The sequence below is a fragment of the Pelodiscus sinensis genome, chromosome 2, assembly GCF_052426305.1.
Source record: "Pelodiscus sinensis isolate ZL-2025 chromosome 2, ASM5242630v1, whole genome shotgun sequence".
Classification (NCBI taxonomy): Eukaryota; Metazoa; Chordata; order Testudines; family Trionychidae; genus Pelodiscus; species Pelodiscus sinensis.
Genome location: NC_143053.1, coordinates 175,142,925 through 175,155,081, shown reverse-complemented (window position 1 = coordinate 175,155,081; position 12,157 = coordinate 175,142,925). Strand labels below are relative to the sequence as shown.

At 38.7% G+C, this 12,157-nt stretch overlaps 1 protein-coding gene across 1 annotated transcript in view; it reads left to right on the top strand.

Annotated features, from left to right (window-relative positions):
• ITGA9 (integrin subunit alpha 9) overlaps window positions 1-12,157 on the top strand; it is a 339,039-nt gene that overhangs the window by 293,564 nt on the left and 33,318 nt on the right. Inside the window, exon 26 of the mRNA XM_006124025.5 lies at window positions 2,853-2,954. Coding sequence (XP_006124087.2) covers window positions 2,853-2,954 — 102 coding nt within the window. The remainder of the gene's footprint in view (window positions 1-2,852; window positions 2,955-12,157) is intronic.

Below are 12,157 nucleotides of genomic sequence, written 5' to 3'. Positions count from 1 at the left end.
GATTTTCATTGTGGTCAAAATTTCTAATTTTGGGTTGAAAACTGCAAAATGTAAACTTTTTATGAGCATAATTTTTGCTAAAAACTTTAGATTCTGGTAAAAATGTTCAGTTTTTGGTTTTCAAAAACCAATACTTTTAACTGAAAACCACAATTATTTGCTGAAATGAGGTTTGAAGACCTTAATTGTTTCAGGTTTGGGTTTTTCATTGCAAAAACAAACAAATACAAATTACAGGGAACTTAGAAAAAAGTAGTTTTATTCTAAAAAACATCTGACCTTTTCAACCAGTTTTAATTGCTGTGTATTGCGCTACAAAATGGCTTTATTAGGCACATTCTATACTTGAAATTCTTATTTCTGTACTTGACATTCTTATTCATTCACTACAGAAGCATAAGATAGGCCTTTCTGTCTAAGCTGGGGTTCAAATGACAGCAAAGAACTTTTTATACTTTAAAAAGTTCCTTCCTCTATTTCAGAATAATGGGGGAGAGGGAGGAAAGGATGGTGTATGAATATGTGCACGTGCAGATAGAGTTAAAATAGAATGTGCAAAATTCAAGAACAGGTCCTGCAAACTCTTATTTAAAGCCTCCGTGCTTTTTTTTTTTTTTTTTTAAGATAGATCACTTGCAGTGGCTTCAGTGGCCTTTTTCTCATAACCCACCGTTTCACAAGGCATACTGGAGCGGTCAACAAAGGCTTCTCTTGTCGATTGCGCCACGTCTAAACTACCGCTCTGTGTCGGATCAGCTGATCGTCGCCACAGCGCGGCGGCCATTTTTATTTTAATGAAGCGGGGATTATTTAAATCCCCGCTTCTTTGACTATGCCAAGTAAACTACTTTACATGGCTTCGTCGACGGAGCCATGTAGTCTGCACGCACCCTTTAAGTAAAAGTTCAATTGCAATAGCAGTGGGTAAAAAGTTCCAGAAGAAAGTAATTAATGGATGCCAATCCTGGAGAGTACTCTGAGACTTTAGCTCCCCCTAAATTCTGTGTTGGCTGAGGAATCTCACCCCTTCATGGGAAGTGCTCATCACATTGAAGAGTCTGGCCTTAAATCATATCACCTCTGTGTTATTAAAAATTATAAAAATAAGACAGTTAGGTTTATGATCAGTAGAGCTGGAGGTGTCATCGTGAATTTTATTGACTTTTCTCAAGTACATTAAAAAAGAAAATAATTACATTTTGAAATTAATACATTTAGAAATAAAACCAAACAAAAACAACCACACATACAGTTTTAAAGCTGCTTTCTAAAACTTTCAGATAATGAGTCCAATAAGTATGCAAAAACTATGATCCATGTACTTATCCTTATCTGTTTGTGACTGAGATACAAGAGGAAAGGCCTGATAATTTTTAAAATCTTTCTTCAAACATTTGTTATACTAAAAGAAAAATCATAGCCATCATTAGCAGGTTCAAGATAAGAAATAAACATGCCATTCATGGTGAGAAACATGATAGCAGGCTAAGCAACGTTCCATCCTATCGATGAATGAAATAACAAGATTTGTAAACTTTAAAAAGATGTACTGTATTTCCACTTATTTTGTAGCTAAGGTGGGTTTTATTTAATTATTTTTAGCTTACAGTTTAACTACAGCAAAGGTATGTCATCATAATAGTATAAAATAATCACAGTCGGAGGGTAATAAAATAAATCTGTTAGATAAATCTGTTAATGACAGCTGCTAGATTAAAAACAGAAAAGGAGAGGTCTTTTCCTAAAGATTAGGTAGACACCAGTGGATGTCCTCATAGCCTTCTGAGCTGAAACCACTTTGAAACCTGCTGATTGTCCATGTTTAGAGAAACAGCACATAGACGGAGCCAAATGTTTCAGTTGTTCCCACTTATGATACCCGCAGATATGCAAGCAGGGAATTTGAGTTCGCTAAACATGCATTTGTGTACATAGTGACATTCATCTCTGAGAAGAGGGTCTGCACCCGGCCCCTGGGATGTATGGGACAGATCCTCCATACATGTATTTGTCACAGTTCAGGGCCACTGCACTTGTATCTACCCCTTTGTGATTCCCCAAGGGCACCCATTTTCAGGCTTCCAACTCCCCAGCTGTCACCTCTTTTGAGTGGAGATATGGATCTCCCTTCTGACAGGGGTTTTCCAGGCTGCATAATTCCCTGCCTACACTGTGAATTCCCCTACCACACAGACTGCCTCAGCAGGATGCTTTACTTATCTTCTTTCAAGGCTATATGCAGCATGATTACCGCAGCTAAGTTACAACACAGCTCTTTCTAAGCAAGAACATTTATTCCTCACCCTCTTCATAGTGGACTAGCTATATTGGGGTGTGGGTATATGATGTCCCCAGTTCTCCATCACGGCAACGGGGCTGGACACTATCCTCAGAACATGGTAATGGCACAATCTGGTCCTAAATGAAAAGAAAACTTACACAAATATACACAGTATAAAAGTAAATAATAAGTTAAAATGCTAGTGGTCAGAAAATTCGTGTTTAAATATACTGTATAACATGCAAGGCAAAGTTAACCTTACAAATGGAAATATAAAACAAATACTAACTTTATGCAGTGTGCTATGCCTGGTTTTATTTAACATAATGAACAATTTTATCATCTACCATTTGTAAGTCTATCTTAGCTTCCAAATACCTGTTTCTAGCTACTTGGGAACTGTTGTGGTTAAAATTTAGCTTGTCTGTGTTGATTGGCACCATGCTGTGTATTTTTTTTTACAGTGAACTTGGGATAGTGTTAAAGAGCCCAACTCCAAATTCCCAATCATTTAATATAATGTTATTACATTGAAAAAGCTTGTTTAACTACTTCTGTTTTTAATCTTCAGGACAGTTCATCAGTCATTCAGTTTGTGACAAGGGCGAAGGTGAGGGTGGACAAAACACTCAGGATTGTGGAAGTGTCTAATGGGAATCCTGAAAATGCAACAGTAAGTGACTGAGTCTAAAAAGAAAGGCCCCCATTATCCCATTCGTATGCAGTGCATTAAGGGAGCAAGGCAACCGGAAACTGTGGGTTTGACCTACAAAAATGAGCAAGTCTTAGTTTCTTTGAATGCTCTAATAGCACTGCTTCATAGTGTTTCTGTGGTTTGACTTGCTGTGATATCCAGGCCATCACAGTGGATGATATTATGTGGCGCTGCATGCTGTATGTTGCAGCTAATCAAAGTTTAGCTTCTCATTGTGCGGTTAATGTCAGCTTTAATTTAATCCGTTCCGATTTTCCTTGAAACTCCAGCGTGGTTTTTTTCTCAGCAAAATCTCATCAGAGATGACATTTTGAAACATTTAAACATGTATAGATAAGGTAGCCACCTTTTATATGTAGCCATTGCAATTAGCATACAGTACACGCATTGTAGAGTCACTCATTTATATCAGCCCTGGATGGTGAGAGAGTACTCCTGCTCCTTTTTTACTTTAGCCCCAGCAGACTGAAAATTTACCTTTTAAGAGAAGCTCTCTTTAACCACAAGACATTTAATTGTATTTGAAAATAGGTGATAGGATTTTCAAAGTACTCAAGTGCCTCAGGAGCACAAGCTCCATTGAAAGCCAGTGGCACTTTTGTGTTCCTAATTCACTTAGGCAAAAAATTCCATCCAGAATATTTAATTCTTGCTGGTCTCACTGAGCCTTATTCTAATGCTTCCATCTTGCTTACAAACTATCCATGTTCGTGGTACAAGCAGTCTGGGAACCCTGTGTTTAAAGATTGTTTACAGCTTTTTCTAATGTGCTTAATACTGGGTTAATGACCATAAAAAAAGCTGTTAGGCTGAGATTTTCAAAGCCTCCTACTGGATTTAGAAACTTAATTTCCATTATTTTTAATGGGAGTAGTGCATCTAAGTCCCCAAAGGCAGCATTATAAACCTCAGCCTTAATTTTTAATATAACATAAAGTAGCTAAGTTCAAATATATATCCAGGCTTCAGAGCAGGTGTGAACCTATTATTCAGAATATGCTAATTCTCTTCTGATCAAGCAGCAGTTGTTTTTCTTCATTATCATTAGGCTAAATCAGTCTCCAGAGCACCCTCCCAAATCTCAGTCGTCCTAATTCAATATGTCCCAATTAGAAAGAGTAATATTATTTTTACATTTATATAACACCTTTCATCTGCAATCCCCTTACCAATTATATATGTAATATAAACTGAGTATGGTGGAGGGTTGCAATATGTCATTAGCAGGAAGTTGTGGATTTAATGCTGTAGAGAAGCTATTCTTTTAGACCTAGATTCAGCAAAGCAAGTAGTCCCACTGATATATTCGGGCTTTATTGACCTGGATTTTGAACATTTCACTGCACATGAACTCCCTTCTTAAACAAAATTACACTGCTCATGCACAATCTCATGGGCAATCGGTGAAGGCAGGACTGGAGGAAGCAAGCATCCAGCCCTGCCTCCAGCTCCACCCCTGCTGCCCGGGCCCCAGCCCTGTACAGGAACCAAGCTGCCCCTCACCAGCACCACAGAGATGGGAGGGTGCACAGCCCCAGCCTCCCAGTCCCCAGGATGGAGGACAGTGCACAGCCACAGCCTCACTGGCTCACAGAGAAGGAGGAGGGCACATGACTCCAGCCTCCCCGGCCCTGGAGAACTGGGAGGAAGGAGGACATGCGGTCATAGCCTCCCCAGCCCTAGAGCAATGGGGAAGGAGGGCGGCATGCGGCCTCAGCTCCCCTGGCCTGGAGCACAGGCAGGGAGGGTGGTCTGGGGCAGCAATACTCTGCGCCCATTGCTGCTATAGTAGACATTCTGGGGGTAGAGTATGGGTAGGGCCAGGCTGGTGGTTTTGGGAAGGCCGTTCCTTCCCCCTCCTAGCATACCAACTGCCCATGCACAGTCTGACCAATTGCAAGTATGTACCTTAGCCAGAGCATGGATTTTGCTTATATCGATTTCTTTTGTCTTTGAAGCATAATTGGGTTTATTATTTCTTGTATTGAGATAGCACCAAAGACCGCAATTGTGGATCCAGCTCTTAGTGGGCTAGATGCTTTACAAACACAGAAGAAGTAGACAGTTCCAGCCCCCAAATTAAATAAATTAGGGAGTATTTCAGAAAACAGAAATAGAGATTTTCTTTAGAAATGGGAAAGAAAAGGAAATAGTCTCTTTCTGTTGAGTATCTTAGTACTATTGTCTGGGTCAAATCCTGAGGTAATCTCTCAAATTGTTCTTAGCAGTTCTTAATCCAAAAAAAACTACTCTTGGCTCAGTGCGAATTTTGTCTGAATAAGGACTTCAGGATTTAGCAGCATAAAAATAGGACTCATACCATTCCTTCGTCAGTGACATTTCCCTCATGCACTCTATAACTGCCCTGCAGCACTACTTATTGGCCTATCTCTGGGTCTTTTTAAATCAGTTGGGTGACACTGCATGACTTTCAGTTCTGTGGCTACATATAATTTATTAGTGTTGTAATACTTGAGATTAAATCCTAGCCCCCATTGAAGTTTACAGAGCCAGGATTTCACCCCTATATGTAACAATCTGTAAAGGTTTTGGGGATCCTTCCCAGTGATGGGCACTTTGTGAACTCAAGGGGATTACTGCTCTTTCATGCTCAAAATTTAGAAACAATTTAATTACAATGTGTGGTCTGCTGTGTTTCATTGTTATCAAAAGTTTGGAAAAAATATTGTCATTTTCCTGTCTCTGGAAGGGCTTGGGTTACAGTGATTGCAGATTTCATCCTACATGCTATGAAAAGATACACATCTTTAAACGAAAGGTTGCTGCTAGTTTCTGAGAAACTGTAACTAAAGGGGAGCATGCTTAGCATATTTTAGTAGTGTAACATCAATTTGTGATTTTAGTCTGTTCTAATGTGAATGCTATTTTCTGTCTCTCTCTGTTATTTCCATATGTCTGTTGGTTTCTCCACTGTAGTATGTTTTGGATAGGGTCATGCTGAGAGAAAAATTTAAGACATGAGGTTTGGCTCATGGTATTAATGTTGTTTTTTTTCTTCCCTTCTCCCTCTTCTGGTGGAATGCAGCTGAGAACAATACTTGTTGCAAACCACAGTTATTTAGTTGTAACCAGAAACGGGATGGGGGGGGGGGGGGGGAGGATACAGTTTCTTTGTCCATTCCTCTTGCTTCCTTCTTTTAAAAAAATCCCTTTCTCTCTCTCCTTTTGTTCTTGTTGACCACTGAATGCTGTACCATATCCATTTGGCCACAGGCTTCATCTGAGCTGCTGTTGATGGACATGCTTTGAGTCAGCTGACAGAGTTGGTATCTAGTGGTGAAAGTAGAATGTCTTTAAACACTCTATCATGCTAATTTCCATAAAGCCAATATGACTTGTTAGCTAAGACTGATTTAGGCAGTCATTCTGTCCTGATTTCATTTTTTGTGTATGAAGTTTAGCATCCAATATCACAGCTCAAACAATTTTAAACAGGAACACCATGAAACAGGAATGACGGTTTCCAAATTAGTGTACTAAATACTTATGATAACAAGTCCATTCATATGGCTTCATTAATTTCACAAACTCTCATAGATTTTCTTCAAGGGACATGCAAAATTCTAAATAAAGCCAATGAGATGGCAAGAGGCTCTCTTTTGGCAAATATTACTGAATGAATGAGAGATCTCTTTTTTTTAGACCAGTTGCATTGATTTAGTACATACCAGTTTTAAAGGCAGTATCAGGAGTTTCTTTGAGTTTTATTGGCTTCCTTCAATGTATTCCCTCTCTGATATCAATAAAGCAAATCCTCATTTTGTTCACACAAGCAGCTCCATTCAATCAAGTGAATAATGTGAACAGGATTTGGTTTTTACATAGGCTTAGTGCTTGCAATGGTAAGACTCACATCCTTTCATAATAGCTGAAATGGATGTTTATAACTAATAGTTACACTGAGGGGAGACTTGCAATCCTTGAAGGTATGTGACGCATATAGATGAGACCGGTAGAGGGCAACCTACAGTCTGCAAGCCACATGCAGCTTACTGGGTTTTTGTGTGTGGCCCACAAGACTTTTTTTTTACCATTACCCACCACACAGAGTTGCCAGATTTTGCTGGTAGTTTTTTTCCTACTGGTATTCTTAAAGTGTCAGACACTTAAAGCAAAGGCATGTGAAGTGAGGTGCAAGCTGATTGCATAAAACATTGATTGTGAGAACCATGCGCTCCCTCTGCATCCATTTAAAGTGCTGTGTGCTATGGTTCAGTAGCACATTCTGCAAATTCTAGGTATGCAAGCACATTTGGCAAAACTACCCTATCCTGGGAGATCATCTTGGTTCTGACAATCTTGTCATGCAGCCCACTCACCAGTCTAGGTTGCCCATTGCTGGATGAGACTCTTTTCTCCTCTAGAAATGTCTCTCAGAACAATAATTTTATTCATAGAAAACTGTAGTGATTGACTTGTCAGATCCAGTGACAACACCATGCAAATGTTCCTGTATAGGAGAAGGAATTCCATTATCTTTACTATAAGTATTTGGCACGTTAGGTGAACTATGACTTTGGTGCTTCCTTCCCCTCACATACGATATAGAGAAAAATGAGGAGTCTAGAGTGAAATTTTACCTTTATTTACTTGACATTAAAAATGAACAATGAATATAATGATTTTCTCTACATTGCATCAATCCTAACTCAAGTACATTGTATAGGGTAAACTGTCCAGTAGCTGACAATTTTAAAGTTTTAACCATTTTGAGTTGTACACAGTATTTTTGGATAGTGCTATGAACAGTTGCATTTCAAGTTGCAACAGTTTTTCTTCCTTTCTTCCGCTGCCAGACCCTGCCCCCGTGCAGCAAACCCAGGCGACCCTCTTTTTAAGCTATGCCATGACAAATTTTAACTGTATTTATATATACACCAGAACTCCACAATGTGAAATAAATACTATAACTCCACTTCTGATATGGCAATAATGCACTGTTTTGCAAGTCAAATATTTGATACTTTCATTTATAAGAGATAACATATTAATATATTTTTAAACAGAGGGAGAAAATCATTTCCATCAAATTTGGTGCCTCTTAAAGCCTACATGACTGCCTAGTTTACTTATATGGTCAGTCCAGCCCTACAAGTATCCCTTAACATCTTGCACTTGTCGGCTTTAAGTAGATTAGGAAACTGCCAGATCAAGACACATGAATATTCTAGCCTGCAACAAACGTAAGAAGTGTCTTCATGCTCATAGGACCTGGAGTTAGGTCTGTTATGAATAAAGATATAAGGGCGCACCCCATGAAAAACTAGATAGTTGAGTTTAATCTAGATTCAGATGGCACACGCTGTAACTTTTACTTATTAACAGGAAAGATTTAAAAAGACAGATTTGGAGGAGTAACTTTGGGAGCACATCTTCTGAAGAGCTAGCTAACTATTAGGTTAGCCTAAGTTAACTGATTAACCAGAATTTTAAATTCTAGTCAAATCTGCAGTACTCCTATCTCTACTGCATTCCTAAAAAGGGAAGCACAATAAATTCTGGGTACCATGCACAGTTCTACATTTGTGGATATACACATTCTTAAAAATAATATTGTTAATAATATTATTGTTAATAATATTAAGGATCTTTCACATCCCTAGATTTGACAATTTGAAATCATTTTTCATTTGATTAGCTTCCTCATTCTTATAGGTCCTGAATTCAGTAGTCAATTCTTTTTACAGCAAAGAATGTAAGTAAAATTTTAATTTCAAGTACATGCTTACGTATCATTAAAACCTATGGGACATAAAATATTAAAATACTTTCCTGAATTGGCGCAGTAAAGAATAAGCTTTTAAAGAGAAACTGATATCTGTTCCCCCCTTTCTGCTCACCACAATGGTAAAATATAAAATATTAATTTCGTAAAGCAAAATGTTGAACTGATAAAAGTGTGCTTGGTCAGAAGTGTTGAAAATTTAAGAGAGCAATGAAAGTGTGCAATTCTGCATTACCGGAAAGGAGAAGGATGAAATTGCTGTGAAGGAATAAGATCACTTTCTGCATGTCATCCATGCCCCCTGGGTTCAACATGTAGTATGGACAATGAAAAAGGGTTTCAGCTTAGCAGTTTCCCAGTGTACTCATTTAAAATGCCACTTTGAAAATCCATAAGTGCAGTATGAAATTTAAAAGGCAAATATAAAGATAGAAGTCCTGATACATTCTAAAGATAGTCTAGTTTTTTTCATTCCTTGGCATTTGTTGGGAGTTCACAAGTAAACTCTTAATTTACTCTGTATTTTATTGCTATTTCATATCTTTTTGGGTCAAGCCTGTCCTCTTTCCCAAAATACCCTTGTCTCCTCTACAAATAATGTATGCTTCAGGACTGTGTGGGAAGTTTCTCAGATTTGAGACCACATTACATGCTCTTTATATTAGCTGTCCTAAAGCAGTTCTGCTATTGATCTGGATGCTAATGGGAAGTCCAAAATATGTTCTCTGACAGAGTTTTCAGTGGTAAGCATTTCAAAGCAGAGAGGCAGGTTGGCACACAATAGTCATTGCCTGCCTCCAAACACTCTATGGGTATGTCTACACTACCCCGCTAGTTCGAACTAGCGGGGTAATGTATGCATACCGCACTTGCTAATGAAGCCCGGGATTTGAATTTCCCGGGCTTCATTAGCATAAGCGGGGAGCCGCCATTTTTAAATCCCCGCTGCTTCGAACCCCATGCAGCGCGGCTACACGGGGCTCGAACTAGGTAGTTCGGACTAGGGTGCCTATTCCGAACTACCAGTACAGCTCGTTTCACGAGGAGTAACGGTAGTTCGGAATAGGAACCTAGTCCGAACTACCTAGTTCGAGCCCCGTGTAGCCGCGCTGCACGGGGTTCGAAGCAGCGGGGATTTAAAAATGGCGGCTCCCCGCTTATGCTAATGAAGCCCGGGAAATTCAAATCCCGGGCTTCATTAGCAAGTGCAGTATGCATACATTACCCTCCTAGTTCGAACTAGGAGGGTAGTGTAGACATACCCTATGAGAGACAAATTTCTTTCTTTTTTTATTCCCAGCTTCCCACTGTTCATTGTAATGTTCTCTTACTGATAAGGCTTCTGACATACGATGCATTATGTGTTTTTTCTTCAGCATGACCATTAATACAATAATTGTAGACTTGATCATGTCTGTGCCTATAGATCGGTTGTGGTTAATATTGGAGGGCTTCAGAGGGATAAGTAAATTAAGATATACAACTTCCTCACTCCACTCCAAACCACAAAACCATAAAGAAGTTAGTGATAGGTTTATATCTTTAGTATTTATGGTCGATTTAGTATTAGAAGACATCAAATAATGAATAAAACAGTTATTATCCCCCACCCTCTGAGCAAGCATGGCTTTGGCTCTGAATGTGAACGTTTCTTCCAATTATCCCAGACTCACACCGGAACTAAAGGGTTTTGTACCTAGGGAGGTGAACATCATACAGTTCATTTTCCATCTCCATGAAGTCATCTGTTGAGAAAGGGTTTATTCTGATAATGATTTTTGTGACATGGACATTTGTACACTGGAAAGTGGGTAGAGAACAGGACCTAATTTTGCAGACAGCCACCCCTAAAAAGTCAGTATTTGTCAAATTTCCTACCCATCAGCATCTGTGTTAGTAATTTTTCCCTATATGTGCCGTGGGAAATAACTGTAGTATTGTCTTCTGAGCTGGTTTATATTGCTAGAGGACAGAAGCACATTGGAGCCACCATTAGAAATGAGCTACATCTGACACACTGAATAATCTTTCCAAATTGGCACAATGATATATGGAAGATATGAGGTGGCATTTTCCTAAAAACAGTTTTTATACAGGCCAAACTTACAGGAAACTCTCCATTCATCCAGACATCTTGATGTGCTTTGTGTTAGCTTTTAATGCTAAAATGTATCTATCTTTGAGGTGAAATATAATTACCAGAGAACATGGACATTATTACTACCTATTCATTATTTGCATTATTATAGTACAAAGGACCGCCGCCTTGGACCAGGACTTCGTTGTGCTAGTCGCTTGCAATTTATGTATGAAACAAGAGAAAACAGATTGATGTAGACAGAACATAGAGAAAGAAGACAAGACCACTGCAGAGTATTGCACAGATGAAGGCTGAACAATGTGATTGTGCCAAATGTTATGTTAGTGCCATGATGCTTTCTGGGAAGCCAAGAGAGGGTTATTTAGGAGCAGATCATCTCAGAACATCTTTAAATCTTTCCAGTAATTCTTTGCTTAGCGCACAAAACAACAACAACAACGACAAAAAAGGAGGGCATAGGGAAATTCCATCCTTCAGGGAGTATTTTCATATATGAAACCAAGGTTCCCTTTTCAAAATTTTAAAGTTTGGCCCAGTTATTCTTATGCTCTTCACAGAGGAGGAAGGAACTGTGTAGGATACCTACTCATTCACATTGATTTATTTTCCTTTAAAGGAAACATTTTCTTGAATTTGGATTAGGTTTATTGCTAACATAAAATATTCTACCATATGCTCTGTGACATCAAGGACATACCCTCCATTCTATTGATTATATTATTGTTACTGCTTTAACAATGAGAAACCTAAAGAAGTTAACAGTGCACTAGAATTTCTACAATATATGAAAGAAACTAATAGTTGCCACAAAGAATGGTAAATGTCACCACTCTCTAAAATCATTGGCATTAGAAGAACTTTCAAGTGATAGTGATAGCTTGGAGTTTTTTAAATAAAAAGTTGTGTTTGTGTGTTGTTGATTTGATTTGACTTGTCATTGGGTGGTTTCCTTTTTAACCCATGTGAAATAAGGCATCTCATATTTTGAGGGAATCAGTTGCACCTACTTCCCCCGCATTCTCAAGGAACAGATTGTATTTAAAATAACAGTTCTGCATTAGCTTACCTTGTGTATGCAGTAAAGAGATGGATGGTTTCAAGGATCTAAGTTCCAGACTATATGTGAATTTTTTTTGTGGTGTAGTTGCCTGCTGAGGAAAGGCCAAGTCTTAAACTGCTGGGCCTGTGTAAGGGGTTGCCAGGTGTCTGGTATTGAACTGGACAGTTCAGTATTTTCGCCTCCTGTCTCGTAAAAAAAAATTCAGAAAATACCTAAAATGTCTAGTACTTTCTGATGTTTTCCTGGCCAGGAGG